Below are 20,485 nucleotides of genomic sequence, written 5' to 3' on the forward strand. Positions count from 1 at the left end.
GTTGGGTTTGAACTCACCACCCTCAGTATATGGGGCCAGCACCCTACTCACTGAACCACAGGCATCACCCGGAAGTTTCTTATTTTTAAATTAGTCTTGATGTTTACTGAGATAACAAAGAGCACCATCTGGAATGGTCGCCCTCTCTGACAAGCAGGCTGCTCTGGAAACTTGCAGAAGGAACACAGGTGAGAAGGAAAATAGCTAAGCCAGCAAACCCTGACCCATAGCCTAATAGAAGAATTGACCAAGATAGTGCAAACAGGATCGTTGGTATTAACGTGAATGAATCCTCTTCTCAGTTCAAACAGTGAACACTCCTCGAGCGGTTACTGTATTGTAGGCACTCAGAGATGAGCTCTCCAGTCCTCAGGTCACTGACCCTCCCCCCAGCCACATGAAGTCACTGCCATCATCCCTGTTTTGCAGATAATAAGACTGAGGCTTGGTGAGCACTATGGTTTGAATGTCCTCTCCAAGATTCATGTTGAGGATTGGTCCCCAATATGGTGGTGTTGACAGGTGCAGCCTTTAAGAGGTGATTGGGCCATCAGGGCTCTGCCCTCATGAATGGATTAATCCATTCACAGATTAATGGATTAGTAAGTTAATAAATTAATGAGATGTCATGGGGGAATGTGACTTTATTTTATTTATTTATTTATTTTGAGACAGAGTCTCAAGCTGTCACCCTGGCGTCACAGCTCACAGCAACCTCCAGCTCTTGGGCTTAGGTGATTCTCTTGCCTCAGCCTCCCGAGTAGCTGGGACTACAGGAGCCCACCACAACGCCCGGTTATTTTTTGTTGCAGTTGCCACTGTTGTTTTTTTTTTAGCTAGTGGGGCCAGGTTTGAACCTGCCACCCTCAGGATATGGGGCTGGCGCCCTACCCACTGAGCCACTGGTACCACCCCAGGAACAGTGGCTTTATAAGAAGAGGAAGAGAGCTCTGAGCTAGCATGCTCAGTGCCTGTATCATGTGATACCCTTTTCCCCTTTGAGACTCTGCAGATTCACCACCAGCATGAAGGCCCTCACCAGATGTGGCCCTTTGGCCTTGGACTTCTTAGCCCCTATAACAGTGAAAAATAAATTTCTTTTCTTTATAAGTTACCCAGTTTCAAGTATTCTGTTATAAGCAAACAAAAAATAGACTAAGACAGTGATATTAGCTACCTGTACTCCTCCTGGGGGCTGCAAGACCCATGCCAATATGGGGGCAATCCAGACATGCTATATTAATGTGAAGAGATACCTGCTTGAAAAAGGTGTTAATGGTCAAGGTGGTGGGTTTGAAGTTGGATCCAATCCCATTTTCCTCCACGGAGAGAGCTCTTTCAGAAAGTCTTCTAGACTGGGCCAAAGTCCTCCGTTCACCCACTGAGCTTCTCCCTTTAAAGAAATCAACTGTCATTCTAAAGCATGCCCTTGGGTTTGAATCCACGGAAGTTACTAACTTTCCCATATATAAGACCTGTTAAAAGTCACTGAACAAGAACTTTGATTGTGGCCGTCCCCTGCGTGGAAATCCGGGCAGACCAGATGCCACACAGCAAGAGTCCAGAGCCGTGGCCAGAACAGGGTCTCCTGATAAGCTTTATTTAGTCAGCACAGTGTTTGCTTTTGTTTTATTTTTGTATTTGCATTCCCCTGGGAGAGGCGCGTACTCAAATGCCCCCACAGGCATTTGGGACTGTGTCCCAACACACTAGGGTCAGCGTGTGTACATTCTGAGTCTCAGCTTTTCTCTGCTCTCATTGTGTGGACCGGGTCGCAGAACTGAGTGTCTGCCTTGGTTGACTTAACAGGAATTAGAACCCCAAAACATACCTAATCTTGGGCTGGCACCCCAATGCTCTGCTTAGTTGTTTCTCAGCCCCTTTTGGAAGTTTGGTGGAAATCTCACTTCCTTTATACTACAGAACTCAGAGTTCGGAGGTAAGTAATCAAATTGCTTAGAATTCTAGTAGCTCCAATTCTTGTCTTTAAATACATCCTCTTAACTTTATTTTGTATTATCTGTTGAATTGGAATGTCTTTCTACCACTCCCCACCTAAATGTACCATATTGCCTCAGTATAACAGGTGACTCTTCTGGTTGCTTCTTAGGAATCAGTCTCTGTAGTCAGACTAATTTATCCTTGACCTAGAGATTACTGAAGCCTCGGCAGGCCTACGGTTATGTAGCTTATGGTACCTTCTCAACTCCACACAGATGTCTTTCAATTAAGCCATATGGGTCTCTGCAGAAGACAGCATTAAAAACAACTGTGGCGTGAGGGTGAGGATGCGGCAAAGTGAGGTTACTGGACAAGTCAGAGATCACCAGGGGCCCTGACTCCTGACAATGAAACAATAACTCCAGAGTAACAGCAGCAATAAAAAGATGCCTTTTCTCCCACTTCCCTGCTAAAGGCAGTATTTTAGAAGTGGTAGAGCTAAGGAATGTAAGAAATGTGAACATGGACGTAATATTTGCTTGATACAAAGGCATTTAGGTGAACAAAAACCCCACCACAGTGGGGTGGATCTACCGAAAATTCTGCAACCCTCTTGAAAAGTTCCATACCCAAACAATTGGATGAGGTGATGAAAAGGAAATACACTAAATAAATTAAAACAGTAACTACATATTTTTTTGGCACCCACTTTTTCACCATACTTGACAAAGAAAACTTTAAGGGACTAGAAATTTCGCTGTGAAATCTGAGTTTTGCTTTTTTGAAGACTTTGTCTCAGAATCTTTTCCTATGTTATGTTAGGCCTACGGTTATGTAACACCATAAACGCCAACCATGGTGTTTTTGTGTAACACAATAGAGACAGTTACTACGTTTTCTTGTTATTTTTATTATTTATTTTTATTTCTTATTCTCTGTGCCCTGGGTAGAGTCTTGTGGCATCACAGCTCACAGCAACTTCAAACGCTGGGGCCCGAGTGACCCTCTTGCCTCAGCTTTACAAGTAGCTGAAATTACAGCGCCCATCACAACGCCCGGCTAGCTGTTTCTTGTTATTTTTATTAAATTGGAAGAAAAACCAGAGTATGTTTCTTGTTATTTTTAAAACCTCAGTTTTCAGGCTCAGCGCCTGTGGCTCAAGCTGCTAAGGCGCCAGCCACATACACCAGAGCTGGCGGGTTCGAATCCAGCCTCGGCCCGCCAAACAACAATGATGGCTGCAACCAAAAAATAGCTGGGTGTTGTGGCGGGTGCCTGTGGTCCCAGCTACTTGGGGGGCTGGGGCAAGAGAATCGCTTAAGCTCAGGAGTTGGAGGTTGCTGTGAGCTGTACTCTACCCAGGGTAACAGCTTGAGGCTCTGTCTCAAAAAAAAAAAAATTAAAAAATAAATAAAATTTCACTTTTCAGAAGGGGTGGCTGCCAAAAATTAACTTTTTAAAGTGTCAAACCATCTAGAAAATCTTACTCTAAGAGTATATTTAATTTCCATAAGAGCTCATGATAAGTTTTTGGAGGATTATTATCCAAGCAAGCAAATTAATCCATCATCATACTTTAGCTCCCTCTTCCTTCCCACCATTCCCCAAACCTACTGCAGCCCCAGTCCCCCCCAGGAAGCAGCTGACCTCAGAGCTGGAATGCTGGGAGCCCTTCCCTTCCCACTGCAGGTGGAAATCTTACCAACCGTGGGCTCCACATCCATTACCTCCCTGTCAAGGGTGGATACATTGAAGAAGTTTGCTAGGCTGATGGGCGCCCAGGCAAAGGGCATCCGGTACTTCCCCAAACGTTGGCAGAAGGATTCAGCTTGAAGTTTTAGTTTTTCAATCTTTTCTTTACTCTAGAGGAACATGGGAAGAAATATCAGTACTGAGTCCGCTGCCTCTGATGTGACAGCTATCCCCAAGGTTCAAACCCTACTGATTAAAAAAGAGTGCATAGGCAGAAAAATGACTCAACTTGGGCCAGAAGTCTAGCTGATAAGGAAATAGATTTAAAAGTGAGGAGTTTAATGAAAGTATATTCAATTAATAAACTACACCTTCAGCTAAAAAAAAGTCTAAGGTTTATTGTACCAGCTAATCAATGATTCTTTTGGTGGCTAGCATGCGACTTAGATTTCCAAAAGAGACTCTTGGAATAAAAAGTTTAGTATAGATGGGGTGCAGTGACTCATTCTTGTTGTCCTAGCACTCTGGGAGTCTGAGGCAGGAGGACTGCTTGAGATCAGGAGTTAAGAGACCAGCCTGAACAAGAGTGAGAACCTGTCTCTAGAAAAAAGTAATTGGGCTTTGTAATAAGCATCTGTAGTCCCAGCTACTCAGGAGTCTGAAGCAGGAAGATGGGTTGAGTCCAGGAGTTTGAGGTTGCAGTGAGTTATTATGATGCCATTGTACTCTAGCCAGGGCAACTGAGTAGGGGACTCTGTCTCAAAAAAAAAAAATAAAGTTTATCTACCAAGCTCCCATGTGAATCTATTTTTCAAAAGTTACGTTGGAAAATTCGAAGAAATTCTAAAAAGTTTTCTAACAACTCCTTATGAAATTTATAACACTTCCCAGGTATTCTTTCTAAGTTCAGAATAAAAGATAGATATAAAAACAAGTCTTAAGCTCAATAAATCTTACATGAAATTTTTGAGTCTGTAACAGAATACTGATTAGGTAAGTCTTATTCCAAAAAAACCATTTTTAAAAAATCTTACTGGGAACTTTTGTAAATTGCTACTAAGAAAACACGTCCTTTTCTGAGCTCAACATCTACCCTGTGCTAATGAATTTATGATGTACAGTAGTGATGGGCAATTCCCAATTATCCATACCAGAAATCACAATGGTACATGCTGTTGAGAAAGGCCAGGAGACCTTTGGTACTGTTTAGTTTTGTGAGCCTTCTGTGGCCCTCCTAATCAGCTGGATCAGAGCCTCAGAACCAAGATAATAGGAGTTGGCTTTGTCCCAGCAAGTTACCTAGTCATACATTGATGTAGGTTATCATTAGTGAGTTCAACGATTTATTTCTTTATTATTATTTTTTTTTTTTGCAGTTTTTGGCCAGGGCTGGGTTTGAACCCGCCACCTCCGGCATATGGGGCCGGTACCCTACCCCTTTGAGCCATAGGCACCACCCCGATTTATTTCTTTAAGAAGTTATCATCACTGGCCAGTTTCTTTTTCTTCATTTAAATTCAATGTATTACTGTCTCATACAGGGACAGATTATAAACTAAACCCTATTAACTCTTTTGTGAAACACTTCTAAAACCACCTTCCCTTTTAAGATGTCACCATTAAGCAATTTTCAGATATCATACCTTTCCACCATCACTTTCTTTGATAACCATGTAGGGTTCTGCACAGTCTCCAATCTCTCCCTGCTGAAGGACTTTTTCAATCTATCAACAAAAATAACATCAAAATAAAGCACATGAATTACACCCACATAAAGGAATCTGTGCAATAATCAAGATTATATTTTATGACAATATTTGATGACATAGGAAGATGTCTATGATATATGTTTTTTTGATGTAAAAAAATTAGTATGAAGGGTACCATATGGTTTTATAAAGAAACTCATTGAGGCATATTAAAAGGATGACGGTAGATCCACAGCAAATGCAACAGTAGTTATCTTTGCATGGTGGGATTATGTGTGATTTTTATCTTCTTCCTATTGCTTATGTGTATTTTTTATTTTTAAACAGTAAACATGTATTATGTCTACAATAAAAAATGCAATAAACGTTATTTTATAAAACAAAACCCATGAGACATGTGTAGGAAGTGGAAAGCTAATTTTCTTTATTATTGCCTACAATGTAAAAAAGAGATATGGTCTCTGTAAAAGTCAGGTTGGGGACTAAAACTTTCCACAAAATGAATAAACGAACAGAATAAATTGTCTACGGTTGTCTCCCTGGTATTGCCTATTAGGCTAATTTTCTGGATTTAGCAGACTTGGAAAGAATCTCCAAAGCACTGGGATGGGCAGCATCTCTGTCTCCAAAGCACTGGGACGGGCAGCATCTCGGTCTGGTGACAGGGACGGACGCTTCTCCTGTCAAGCGTCTTCTTCCTTTTTGCTCCAGGCAAAGAGCTGGCTGGCTGGCTGTCATCAACTTGGATATCACGTTTGAGGTAATGGTGAAACTAACAGATAATAGATTAAGTGTGTACGTGACTAGAAAGGCATAAAATCAAACCCTAAATAAAGAACTTGGCTACATGCCATCCCATGAAAAAAAAAAAAAAAAAGAAGAAAGACAAGGAGAATTTGAAGTTTCCTAACTCCCTGCTAAACGAAAATTGAACTTAGACGATGAAGAGAAAAACAAGTAGATTTAGTCCCATAAGCTGATGTCATTAGCTGAAATGATCCTTGAAGAAGGAATTTGGGTCAACATATTTCAATGGGCACATATTCTTCACAGGCCTTACCAGTGAAGCACAAGTATTTAAAACAGAATACCCAGAAAACATCCAGAGGGGCGTTTAATGGGATTTCAAAGGAAGTGGCAGGAGGCAGCTCAGTAGACACCTGTTTTAGTGAGGACTTGAAATCGGAAGTCCCTCTTCTCACAAAAGAACTCCTCATTGCAATAACATGAAGAGACAGCTGATCCCACTGAGAGATGCACGGTGTTGAAAACACAGACTCATAACACTTGAGCTAGAAATGACCAGCACTTCCGTTAATCAGCAATCATTCCTTCATTCATTCCAGAAATGGACTCCTCATTCTCTTGATCACACAACAAGCATCATCCCTATTCTTCTGAAAACCAATAATCATGGCCCCTATCCTCCTGAAGCTCATAGTCAGGAGCTTATCGAACAATTGGAAGGCAGCTGATTTTTCCATGAATCCAATGGATTAAAAATGTGGTCTTTAAAATGAATTTTGTACAGAGATTAAGAACTTTTTAGTTAGGACCCTGAAGGAAGGAATGGGAACGCCCTGGCTTCATGCCCTAGCCGTATTAGAATGGAACACAAAGGATAGGGTTCTCCAGCATCTGGAAGAAGGGGATCCAGATTTGAGCAGACCAGCAGATACTACTCACTTTACTGCGCTGGGCAAAGGTAACTCCAGGTACTCCGTGAGAAGGAGCTGCAGTCCACTGTGTGGACCTTCATGATTTATGGAAAAGTGTAGGAAAGAGTCTTCATAACCGTGGAAGGGAGGGCAAAGGTGCCTATTACAACAACCTGGGAAATCTGTACTTTGAAGCGGCTACTTTCTGCTGTATTCAGGAAGGCTGGTTCCATGCCTGGATGTCCATTTTTTTTTTTTTTGTAGAGACAGACTCTCACCTTACCGCCTTCAGTGGAGTGCCATGATGTACACAGGACTCACAGCAACCTCTAGCTCTTGGGCTTCCGAGATTCTCCTGCCTCAGCCTCCCAAGCAGCTGGGATTACAGGCGCCTGCCACAATGCCCGGCTATTTTTTGGTTACAGTTCAGCTGGGGCCGGGTTTGAACCTGCCACCCTCGGTATATGGGGCCGGCGCCTTACTCACTGAGCCACAGGCACCACCCAGCATGTCTATTTTTTAAAAAAGATTCACTCCATCCCTCACACTCTATCCCTCAATTGCAAAACAAATACTTTATCTCCTTTACACAATCTTGAATTAAGCCTCTAAGCCTGAAATAACTCCTGTAAGCAACATTACATGCAATACCAGAGCTAGATGACTCCTCCTAAAATACAGTTAAGATCTTGGTGTCCAGGTTGGGAATAAAAACAAGAAAGTAGCCTTTCTTTGTCAAATGACATCTGTGTGGACATATTATACCAGTCACCATATATTTAAAGGGAAAGAAACAACGACGATGGCGTTACAGTAAAGAAACAGAAAGCAAACCAGGGACGGTCTTGCTGTGTAGATCTAAATTTCTCAATTATATCCCGACAACATAGAGTATGTTTGTTATTGCCAAAGGAATGTATTCACACTTCTGGAAATTTTGGAACATATTTCATAAGTGATAGTAACCACTTGGTAAAGCGCTGTTATTTGGCAGACGACTATGAACTAATCCAAATGACATCATTCGTTGAGAAGTAGAGTTTTAAATACAATTTGGCTCTATCGAACTAGTGTTGGTTTCCCAGGCTGAGAAAGAATTTTTAATTTAACTACAGGGCTGCCATATTGGGCTTTCCGCTCATTTTTCTGTATGACTGAATAATATTGCATGAAAAGGACACATATTTAAAGTTTGATGACCATAGATGTGTCTTTTCAGCAACAGAAGTTTAAATATGTCTTCCATAAACTGAAGTAAGTTCCCCTCAGTAAGCTCTCATAATCTTTGTAAAATGGTGTCAAGGAAGCTGGAACAGAAAGACACCTGCTGCCTTTTAAGGAGCCTCCAAGTGACCCGAGGTTTTTGGAATCTATATACTCCTGCCACCATGAGATCGCCGGGAAATCACTGATATCATGGACATGAAACACTATGCTGGCTAGAAAATGTTTCCAATACAGAAGGCTGGGTGCACATGAAATCAGACATCTGGGGGCGGCGCCTGTGGCTCAGTTGGTCAGGCGCCGGCCCCATATACCGAGGGTAGCGGGTTCAAACCCGGCCCCGGCCAAACTCCAACCAAAAAATAGCCCGGGCGTTGTGGCGGGCGCCTGTAGTCCAAGCTGCTCGGGAGGCTGAGGCAAGAGAATGGCTTAAGCCCAGGAGTTGGAGGTTGCTGTGAGCTGTGTGAGGCCACGGCACACTACCGAGGGCCATAAAATGAGACTCTGTCTCTACAAAAAAAAAAAAAAAGAAATCAGACATCTGGATTTGTTGTCCTGTTTTGTTTTAAAATTTTGGTATAACGAGTCAATAAGACTGATTATTTGGCCTTATAAAAAATATCCAATGTTTATTGACATATAACCAGTCATTTTGGTATATAAAGAAAGCCTGTTCTTTTTTTTTTCTTTTCTTTTTTTTTTTTTTTGAGACAGAGCCTCAAGGTGTCGCCCTGGGTAGAATGCCGTGGCATCACAGCTCACAGCAACCTCCAACTCCTGGGCTCAAGCGATTCTCCCGCCTCCACCTCCCAAGTAGCTGAGACTATAGGCACCCGCCACAATGCCTGGCTATTTTCTGGTTGCAGCCGTCATTATTGTTTGGTGGGTCCAGGCTGGATTCGAACCCACCAGCTCAGGTGTATGTGGCTGGTGCCTCAGCCACTTGAGCCACAGGCGCCAAGCCTGTTTTTTTTTTTTTTTCTTTTTTTAATATCAGCGAAGAGTACAGTCTAGAATGAAAGTTTCTTCTACCTATTGTCTGACTGATTTTGACTCTCATTAAGCACACTCGGTCTGTGACATGAAGACAGAAAGGAAGAGTGAACCTGGGCAGCCACAAGCTGCAAGAGCCTGGACTTGGGAACATTTAACTATGGGTCTCTAGGAAAAGTGAACATCATTAGGAAACTCTAACAGGGAGATTTTATTTATTTCTGCACAGTACCCTCTCTGAGCCAGGCAGCTGAGGGAACTTTTCTCAGTTAGGAGGAAGGGTACTGAAGTGGTTTGGATCATCTGCTCTTCAAATCTCATGTTGAAATTTGATCCCTAGTGTTGGATATGGGAGGTGTTTGGGTCATGAGGGAAGATCCCTTAGGAATGGTTTAGTGTCCTCCCTGAAATAATTAGTGTTTTCTGTATTAGTTTACATAAGAACTGGTTGTTACAAGCACCTGGTACTCCCCCATCCCCACCCTTGTTCCTTTTCTTCCTAGAGACACACCTGTTCCCCTTGATTAGGAGCTCCCTGAAGCCCTCACCAGCAACAGATGCTGGGGCCATGCCTCCTGTACAGTCTGCAGAACCGTGAGCCAAATAAACCTCTTTTCTTTATCCAGTCTCAGGGCCTCCTTTTTAGCAGTATGAAATGGACTAACACAGGTACATAAGATGGGCCAGGCTTTATTCTGTAGTTATGACTACCCACAGAGGTCAGCATGATAATTCCCACTTTTCAGATAAGGTAACAGAGTCTCAGAAAGGTCAGGCGATTACCAAAGTCACGTAGTTACTAAGTTGTAAAGCCAGGGTTCAAACCTGGAACTGTCTTGACTCCAGAACCATAGTCTTTCTAGTGTCTAAAATAGAATTTGTTTGTAAGGGAAAGGGGTAAGTTGAGAAGGGAATGATGTGAATCTCACAAAGGACATGTAGACATGTTCTGATGTCTGTCTCATCCCAAACATGCAGGGAATAATGCAGCGAGGGAACATCGGGGGGTGCCAATCGGAACGAGCTTAACTACCTTGACCACCAGGTAGATGTCTGAGGATGGGTAGGTGACCAAGAAGACAGCAGATCTCGCCTGGCTTGATGTGGCAACAGAAGGCGTGTGAGCTCGCAGAAATGCTTTGAACTGGTCCGAGTTCAGGTCGCAGTGAAAATTTTCTGAGATCTATAAATGAGCAGCAAAGTGAAAAATAAGTTAGACCTATTGTATTCATGGTCTAATGTTAAAAGAGTGAAAATGCCATAAGGAAATTCCACTGAAAGAACAAGTGTAGGCATAGATATGGTTTATGACAAGCGGCTGCTGGAAAATCTAACAATTTTTTTTTTTTTTTTTTTTTTGAGACAGAGTCTTATTCTTTCGCCCTACGTAGAGTGCTGTGGTATCAACATAGCTCACAGCAACTTCAGACTCTTGAGCTTGAGCAATCCTCTTGACTCAGCCTCCCAAGTACCTGGGACTATAGGTCTGTGCCACAGAGCCTGGCTAGTTTTTACTATTTTTTAGTAGAAATGGGGTCTCCCTCTTGCTCAGACTGGTCTCAAACTCCTAAGTTCAAGCGATCCACCCGCCTTGGCCTCCCAGAGTGCTAGATTACAGCTGTGAGCCACTGCACCTGGCCCTGACAAATGTTTTGTCACAATTTCTAGATATTTTGGAGCCATTTGAGAGATCTTCCTTGAAACATTAAAATGTTTGTTAGCCCAGGGGCAGTGCCTGTGGCTCAAAGAGTAGGGCACCAGCCCCATATACCAGAGGTGGCAGGTTCAAACCTGGCCCTGGCCAAAAACCGCAAAAAATAAAATACCGCTCTCAAAAAAAAAAAAATGTTTGTTAGCCCAGAATTTTCTGAGAATCAGTGAAGTGCTAGGTAACACCACAGAAGAGCAGGACGTTGCTTCCACCCTTGATTAGCTTACAATCAAGAATCAGAGAAAAGGCAAAGTACCTAACTACAGTGAAAGCAAGATAGAAGTCACCAGTGTCACACAAAGAAGCATGATGGAAGTTCTAGGGAGTGACAAGTCATTTTCAGTTGGGGTAATGAGGAAAGTTTTCAAGGAAGAAGCGCTGGAGAGAGATAGGCCTCAGAAGAAGATTCTGACGGGCAGAGGTAGAGAGTGAAGGTGTGCCAGGGAGAGGCACAGCACAGACAAACAACATCTCAGGGCTGGAACGCCTGCGGTGAGCTTAGTTAGCAGGGGTCCAGATTGACCCTGACTAGGCTACAGAGGGAAAGAAAATATACGCAGAGCCATACTGAAAGTCTGATAGGGAAGCTAAAGAGTTTGTTCTTTTTTTTTTTTGTAGAGACAGAGTCTCACTTTATCACCCTCGGTAGAGTGCCGTGGCGTCACAGCTTACAGCAACCTCCAGCTCTTGGGCTTAGGCAATTCTCTTATCTGAGCCTCCCAAATAGCTGGGACTACAGGTGCCCGCCACAACGCCCGGCTATTTTTGTTGTTGTTGTTACAGTTTGGCTGGGGCTGGGTTTGAACCCGCCACCCTCGGTATATGGGGCTGGCGCCCTACTCACTGAGCCACAGCAGCCACCCAAGAGTTTGTTCTTAATGTTGTAGGGAGTGAGGATCCATCAAAGATTTTGAGCAAGGGCATAACATGAACAGTGCTCCATAGCTCACTTGGTGCAGTTACGTAGGAGCTAGTGCAGAGCTGGGTTCTCCCCTTGATCTCTAAGACAGCTTTGGTGAGAGGTGGCTGTTGGGGCAGATACTACATTTACCAGCCTCCCTTGCAATGAGGGGCAATCATGGGACTAAATTCTCTCCAACAAATTGTGAGCTGAATAGAAGGGTCCAACTTTCAGACCCTCTTTCCCCATTTTCTGAGGCATCAGTGGCAGTGACATGAGTGATTTGCGGAGAGCACATATTGAAGGAGGAGGCACTATGGCCAGCCTGGGTTCCTGAGTGACTGTGTGGAGCACAGGGATCAACCCCCTGACTTTGGATTGTAAAGAAACAAAGACAAGAAACTTCTTGTTTTTTAAGCCAGCGGTTTTCAAAATGTGGTTCCTGGACCAGCAGCTTCAGCATCACCTGGGAACTTGTTAGAAATGCAAATTCTTGGGCTCTACCCACTAAATCCGTAACTCTGCGGGCAGAACCCAGAAATGTTAAATGTTTTAACGAGTCCTCCCAGGGGTTTAGATGCATGCTCAAGTTTGAGAACTACTCCTTTAAGCCACTGAATTTTGAGGTCTACTGTTTTAGCAGTTAACCTACCCTAATACAAATCTCAGTGACTATTAATATTTATCCGAGAAATATATGTTTCCTTAAATACAGAATGGTTATGGGCTAAGAGCGGGCAGAAGTATCTATCTGACTCTAGGTTTTGCTATGCCCTAGGAGTTAGAAAATGACTAAGCATTAAAACACTCATGGAAAAGTCTTGGGCCACTGTTTCCATTAAAAGCACATTACATTTGGTAAGGTCTTTGCCCTGCGGCAAATTTAGACTTTTCCTGCACAAGATGACTCCCGTTTGTGACGAGCCCATTTCATGGTGCAAAGAACTCTCAAACCAAGGAAACATGACATGTGTATCCAAGCTGGTTAAATACATTTAAATTGGTTTGTTTTACACATAATCCCACGTGTTGACTATTTCATTTCTCTCCCTGTCCCAATCAGAACACCACTTCCAGCAGGCTTTTCCCACCAATTGCAAAGGCTGAACAGAACCGGACCCATCAAGGGTCATTTGCTTTCAAATCTGATGCATTCTTGTTGCATAGAAATGAAATTTTAAAACATAAACCCAAAGAATCATGAATAATATGTGTACCTCAGGGATATACAGGGTGTGCAATTTGCACATGGGCTTTCTGTCCACCCTGTGTTCTTTGCTTTCTTACCTTTTTCCTTTCTTTAACATCATAGAGGGCAATGCTGGCAAACAGAGGCTCAATTTCAATCTCAAACCTATAAGAGAAAGAGAGAAAACTCTATATGGCTTTAATTTAGGTAATTTTGAATCTTTTGAAAGTTCCTAAATATATAAACTGGTTCAAAAAGTAAATAGATCCCAGAAGTATTTAGAAAACTCCAAATATATAAGAATTAAAGTGGGAGATTAATGGGAAAATATGGGAGGTTAATGGAAGATTCTTAATCATTTGAAATCATGATGGATGTTACCAAAATGTGGTGGATGTTTTGGGGATGTCTCCAAAAAATGCTTGCAGGTTGCACTGCAAGAGAGAGTGGGCTGAACGGACCTTTAATCCAGTGGTTCTCAACCTTCCTAATGTCGCGACCCTTTAATACAGTTCCTGTGGGTCGCGACCTGCAGGTTGAGAACTGCTGCTTTAGTCTGACCCAGCTTCTTACCACTGTACTTGCCGTGTTTTCAGAAAGTAGACAGTCTCTGTTATAGGTAATGGATTTGTCTGTGTTTTCACATTTTATTGGCAGGATGAGAATCTCTATTATTCAGTCCTAAGGGATGGGGCTCTTTAGACAATAACAAAAGAAAAGTTTGATTGCTTTACAGCGGGACAGTCAGAGGAAGATCATGTCAGGACGTGGAAGAACGTCTGGCCCTTCCTAACTCCATTACTGAGGAGCTGCTGAGCTGAGGTGGGGGAAGGGATTCAGCACAGCAGATAAACACTGAGTGCTCAGACCCCACCAGAAGGAAGGAGCCCTTGTATTAGCCTTAATTTTCAATTTCCCTCGAAATGGTGAGACTGAAGAGAAGGCATGCCTACAGCAGAATCCCACGTCAATAGGTGCACAGGAACACCAATAAGCACTGTCCAAGTTTCTCAGCTTCACAATCGTGACCTTGGACACTGCCTGCGGAAGAATCAGTAGAGGTCCTTGCCCACCATCACTTCAAAGGTCATGCAAATTAGGCCACATTTTGTTTCCAGGCATGTGTGAGATGACAGGCTTATCATCGGATAGATATGTCTCAAAAGAGGACTTTTTAGAAGAATATTTGGACAGTGTAAGCACAGACAAAAGGGTTAGTTGGTCAAATGAGGCGGTTTGCGATATTGGCAGACTCACAAGCCACTGAGTCAGAGAGACCTGGGCCCTGTTCCTCTTCCACCACCTGCCCAGACTGGGATCCTAACCAGGTGACTCACCTTCCCCGGTTCCATTTATTTACCGGCCCTTCCCATTTTCCAGGTTACTGTAAGGTTCACATAGGCGATGTGTGTGCATGTACTTTAACAACAATGTGGAACAGCATCGTTATTCACAGTAGCCCCAAAGTGGAAGCAGCCCCATTTCCACAACAGATAAACGGACGAACAAAATGTGCTCTTTCTACATATACATGTACATATAATGTGCTCTTTCTATATATACATGTACATATAATATTCTGTCTTACCAAGGAAGGGCATTCTGACAGAGGCTACGGCGGGGATAAACCCCAGGATGTGATGCTAAGTGATACAAGCCAGGCACAAAAAGATAAATATTTTGTGATTCCTCTTACACAGGCACCGAGAGTAGTCAAATTCAGAGAGACAGAAAGTAGGATTGTGACTGACAGCCGCTGGAGAGTGAGGGGAATGGGGAGCTCGTGTTTAATGAATATGGGGTTTTGTACGGGAAGAAAAATATTTCTGGAGATGAATGGCTGTAGAATAATGCAAATGTACACAGCGCCACAGAACTGTCCTTTAAACGTGGTTAAGGTAATAGATTTTATGTTATGTGCATTTCACCATCAGAAAACCCGATGTTGAGGATTTCCATGTTGATTCTTCCTATTATTAGATCATAGCCATTAACTGGGGCCCTCCCTGGCCTAGGCTCCCCAGCTCTCATCAGGTTGCTCCCTAATACCCAAAGGGTCTGAATATTGCAACTTAGGCACTGAGTGTTAAGTTCTTTTTTTTTTTTTGAGACAGTCTCACTATGTCACCCTTGGTAGGGTGCCGTGGTGTCACAGCTCACAGCAACCTCAAACTCTTGGGCTCAAGCAATCCTCTTGCCTCAGCCTCCTAAGTAGCTGGGACTACAAGTGCCTGCCGCAATGCCCGGCTATTTTTTTAGAGGCAGAGTCTTGCTCTTCCTCTGGCTGGTCTTGAACTCCTAAACTCAAGTAATCCACCTGCCTCGGTCTCTCAGAGTGCTAGGATTATAAGTGTGAGCCACCGCACTTGGGGGAGAACTGACATTTATTAAAGACTTAACAATTATGCTCTGATAAGTGCTTTCCACAGGTCAACCTTTTTACTCTTCACTACAGTGTAAGGCAGTATTATCTACATTTATACACGAGGGCAAGGTTCAAAGAGATTAAGGAACTTGTCAAAGGCCACAAAGTTAGGAAGTAGCACAATGAGGGTTTGAGCCCAGCTCTTTCTGATCACAGGACCTGGGCTTTTCTCACAAGTATTTCTCCAACTCCCCAGAAAAGCAGTATTCTGAAGCACAGGAAGAGTTCGTTAGCAGACAGTTTTCTTGGTATCACCTAGTGAACCAGAATCTCTTAAAGAAGATGACTATGGGAGGGCTCCCCAAATCTACATTTAAAACAAACTCTCTGGGTAAATTTTATGCATGTTAAACGTTTTTTGTTTTTTTTTTTTTTGGTAGAGACAGGGTCTCACTCTGGCTCAGGCTGGTCTCGAACCTCTGAGCTCAGGGCAGTCCACCCACCTCGGCCTCCCAGAGTGCTAGGATTACAGGCATGAGCCACCATGCCTGGACCTGCCTGTTAAAGTTTTATTACCAAGAAAACTTTTAAGAGCTGAGGCTACTTTGGATAGGATGGTATTAAATCTTAAAGTAAAAGATCCCCCACTTAAAATATAAAACAGAAAAATACTTGGTTGTCATCCTGTTTTTTTTCTCAGTGCTATAAATATTTGGAGAATTTTCCCCAGTCTAATTCTTTCTATATCCTTGAGGCTTTATTTCTCAAACGCAATACAGATATAGTTAAAAAAACTCCACAACTTAAAAAAATATCCCTAGCTGCTAAAATCTAGAGCATTATAAATAGAATTCTGCATATCAAAATCAATGGGAAAACATCTGCCATTAACATTATCTTTAAATTTTTACTATCCAGACTTTCACATTCTAGGTTTACCAGTAAGACTTTGTTTCCTTTCTTTTATCCTGTTTACTCAAAGTAATTATACCTAGTGCCATTTCGTTGGTCCATCCGCTCCTTGCAGGTGTATGTTAGTATATAAGACACTCGAGTCCGCCACGTGTACTGGGCAAACACATCCATTCCACTTAATTTCTGCTTTGGCATTTGGGGAAACATCATTAGAAAGTGGACCTGACAGTTTTCATTAAGAGAATTCCAAGTGACTCCATTTTTAAAAAATAACACGTGTTTATCTTAGTGGGTCATGTTTTCCCACCTGTGAGCACAACTGCCTTTTACTTATTGGAAAGGTCTGGAAGGCTTGGTGACAAGCATCCTCCAATCCCAAATGGCACAGGTGCTGCATCTAAAAGTAGCCTGGTTGTACATCCTGTGGGGGTGGGTGGGAGCTGCGGACAATAGCGGAGACGTCCTAAACAATGAAGAGGAACAGCACTTCCACTCACTCCCACTGCTGGCTGACAGGCTGGGAGCTCTCACTTCCGGGTCGGCTGGCCAGGGTTGGCATTCGCCTTTTGGTACTCATTACTTGATACAGAGCTGGTGTGTAGGCTGCTCATTTCTGTGCACAAGGCAGAGGCCCTGGTGCCCCCATTGATAGAACTGGCTGGGGCTGGGGGCTACAACATGAAGACAGCACTCGCACCCATGTGGACAGCCATGCTAGCTTGTGTTCTGAGACAGAAGAAGGTGGCGGAGGCTATATGTAGAATCCCAGAAACTTATAGTATATGAGAACGTTGAGACCACATGGTCTAACAATGTCATTTATAGGTGAGAACTCAAAATCCCATGGACGGGTGGCGCCTGTGGCTCAGTCAGTAAGGTGCCGACCCCATATACCGAGGGTGGCGGGTTCAAACCCAGCCCCGGCTGAACTGCAACCAAAAAATAGCCGGGCCTTGTGGCGGGCGCCTGTAGTCCCAGCTACTCGGGAGGCTGAGGCAGGAGAATCGCTTAAGCCCAGGAGTTGGAGGTTGCTGTGAGCTGTGTGAGGCCACGGCACTCTACTGAGGGCCATAAAGTGAGACTCTGTCTCTACAAAAAAAATAAACAAACAAACAAAATCCCATGGACATCTCCCAGGATTGAAACAGAGTCTTGAATCTAGAAGTCAGCTACCTAAAGGAAACCAGGTGCTGCTTACGGGACCCAGGAATTGGTTTCAAAAGATGGCTCATCCTCCTAATAGCATATGAAAAATATTGAGGTTATGTACTTTTGCTTAGGCAGAGTACTTACAACTTTAATATTTTCTTTTTTTTTTTATTGTTGGGATTCATTGAGGGTACAATAAGCCAGGTTACATTGATTGCAACAACTTTAATATTTTCAAAAGGGTCCCTGGGTTTATCCCAAATGGAAGAACTACTTCCTTCAAAGAGGAAGAGAGATGTGGAAGCATGCTGGGGGGTACAAGGGTACACAAGACACTCCATCGGAGAAAGAGAATGCTGGATATCTTTAGTTTGCCCTTTAAAATTTCTCATGTATGTTTTATAATGTGGATAGCATTTTAATATGCTAGTACAAAACATGTACAAAACATGTACACTCCCTAATACACTTATACAGAACACGTGACCTTTTTTTAACTATAAAAATATATAGTGGAAAAGATGGGGGACAATTGCTTTAAAGGAGATGTGACAAATAATTGGCTCACAAGTGAAATTGAACTGTAGACATGTTTTGTGTGGTGTTTAAAAAAGAAATGAGAAGATATTTAGGGAGCCAGGGAATTATGCTGGAAAATCTGGGTTTTCAGCTTTTCTTTATGAAAGAAAGAAATAAGACAATTGACAAAAATGGATCTGTTTCCTTGGATGGCAAGAGTTGGCTGTAGCTAGTAGTGGGAGCCCCCCTTACCACAGTTTGCTGCAGTCTCCACCATTTCCTTTTGTCCCTTGGCACAGAACTGGGCTTCACTTGCATTTATCACTGTTTTTAACAGTGGTGTGCTGGTAAACATTTCATAAATAATCTCTGGGGGCGGGGAAGGGTGCTCATTGGTAGCATTTGCTGATTTCTATGTTGTCAATACTTTCCTCATGGCCAATTTAAAGTTACTGATGTGACTTCACTGAAAATGGAATTTTCAGCTTTTGTCTGTTAGTAGGCATGGACTCCAGCACAGCACTCACTTTACTGGTTTTTTTCTTAATGGAGGCCATTTACCTCAGTTACTTTACTTGCCTGACCTTGGTGACACCTGTGATTGCCTTCCTCATTGTAGAAGAATGACTGTCAAAACTTGGTCGGAACAGAGACCAGGAAGAGATCCCAAACTCTGCTGTTTCCATGGCTGCCCACTGTTAAAAATGTGCTGGGAGCTCCTCCCTGATTCAAGCTCTGATGATAAAGACACAGTGCGTCTCCAAAAGGTGAGAGAAATCTCAAAGCAGTGGCAGTGTGCGTGCTGATACTTACTTCAGGGTCAGCAACTTCATCAGGATTCTGTTGCCCAGATGTTCCTTAGGACATTCTGGTACCGGACGTATTTCCACGGCATCCTCCTATGATTAACCACATCACAAAGACATCATCAGTGAATCCCATGTGGAACTGCAGTTGGAGCTAACCTAGGGATGGGAAGGCTGCCGCCCTCCATGGCTCAAGTCAACTTCCATTTGTTTTATTTCTAATAGCCAAATAATACTCTGCCTTTTACAAGAGTTTTACCAGAGTTTGCCATCCCACCTCCAGCCTTCCAAGTCAGCCTTTACAGCAAACATTTTCTCCTTTCAGAAAAGCAAGCATTTAAGACAAAGAGACTGAAGGAAGAAGGAAGGAAATGTGAACATGGATATGGCTTAGTAACATCCACCAGATGCCATTGCAAAATCTTACACCTATTGTTGTCTTGTGTTTTTTCCTTTTTGCCTGCTCTAAATACATATTTAGTGTATTTCTCATGCTGAGGGCTTTCCTAGTGACTAGGTGAGCTTCAGCCTTGAGATCTGAGGCAGTCTGATCTTGCAACACAGAGACTCTTTCTCAGTTCACTGTTTTCTCAAGTAGATGACAGAGATTTGGGATTGAATTTACAGGCTCTATATTGACATATCTAGGTAATACTTGCTAAAGTTCTAGGTACAAAAAAGCTTAGGAATGACAACAAATTAAGAGCCGTATCTATTTTACCACACAGGGGCTAAAGACTTACAGAGAAATAACAAGACCCGATTGAAACTTTAACATTTAAATCTGAACTTTCACTGAATCTTAAATACATTCATGTTCGTGAAATTAAACAGTGCAAATCCTTGAAAACTTTAATTCCCACTCTGGCAGTAGGTTATCCAAATGCGTGAGCAGTTTGCTGCTTGCCAAGATTCCCATGAGTCATGTATAATTGTCTTTTCCTGGCTATAAATACTGGGAGCTTCCCACCAAAATACCTGATAGCAACCAACAGCATTTTTACAATAGCAGTAAAGTCACCTTCCTGGTGAATCTGTACCCAGTTTGGTGGGATGATTGAAGTGGTAAACTCACCACTACTCCAACCTCTCTTTCCCTTCAGCCGGCATTCCTTGTGATTACAGCCGGCCCTCTCGCTGGGTTTGTTTCATAGGAGACACTGCTGTGATGTCCACTCAGAGCCTCCTTCAGAGGAGGCTGGAACTTTTAGGATGATCAGAACAGACCCATCTGAAGAGAAGGGTCTCCACATTGAAAAACTACCTCACAGTATGGACTCTTAAGACTACTTTTGGTTTGGATTCTAATCTTTGGAATCCATTTTTTTCATTTTGTTTTGTTTTAGAGGAAGGGTCTCATTCTGTTGTCCAGGCTGGAGTGCTGAGGCATGTGATCAGTTACAGCTTATTATTGCCCTGAAAAAGTTCCAGGCTCACGCAATCTTCCAGCCTCGGCTTCTGGAGTGGCTGGGACTATAAGGCATGTGTCACCATGCCCAGCTAATTTTTTATTTGTTTATACAGACAGGGTCTCACAATGTTGCCCAAGATGGTCTTGAACTCCTGGCCTCACAGGATCCTTCCACCTTGGCCTCCCAATGTGCTGGGATTACAGGTGTGAGTCACTGTGCCTGGCCTACAATCATTTTTTAAAAAGCTTTTCATTGGAAAATTCTAAACATACTAAAATAGAGAGAATGCTGTTAATACAAG

At 42.9% G+C, this 20,485-nt stretch overlaps 1 protein-coding gene across 3 annotated transcripts in view; it reads right to left on the reverse strand.

Moving 5' to 3' along the window:
- DOCK8 (dedicator of cytokinesis 8) overlaps nucleotides 1–20,485 on the reverse strand; it is a 225,013-nt gene that overhangs the window by 123,702 nt on the left and 80,826 nt on the right. For all 3 annotated transcript variants that reach the window (XM_053574373.1, XM_053574381.1, XM_053574391.1), the window contains 6 exons: nucleotides 18,780–18,865; nucleotides 13,117–13,183; nucleotides 10,251–10,400; nucleotides 5,277–5,357; nucleotides 3,644–3,803; nucleotides 1,257–1,393 (listed from right to left, as the gene is read on the reverse strand). In XM_053574373.1, coding sequence (XP_053430348.1) covers nucleotides 1,257–1,393; nucleotides 3,644–3,803; nucleotides 5,277–5,357; nucleotides 10,251–10,400; nucleotides 13,117–13,183; nucleotides 18,780–18,865 — 681 coding nt within the window. The remainder of the gene's footprint in view (nucleotides 1–1,256; nucleotides 1,394–3,643; nucleotides 3,804–5,276; nucleotides 5,358–10,250; nucleotides 10,401–13,116; nucleotides 13,184–18,779; nucleotides 18,866–20,485) is intronic.

Source organism: Nycticebus coucang, chromosome 2 (genome assembly GCF_027406575.1).
Source record: "Nycticebus coucang isolate mNycCou1 chromosome 2, mNycCou1.pri, whole genome shotgun sequence".
Taxonomy (NCBI): domain Eukaryota; kingdom Metazoa; phylum Chordata; class Mammalia; order Primates; family Lorisidae; genus Nycticebus; species Nycticebus coucang.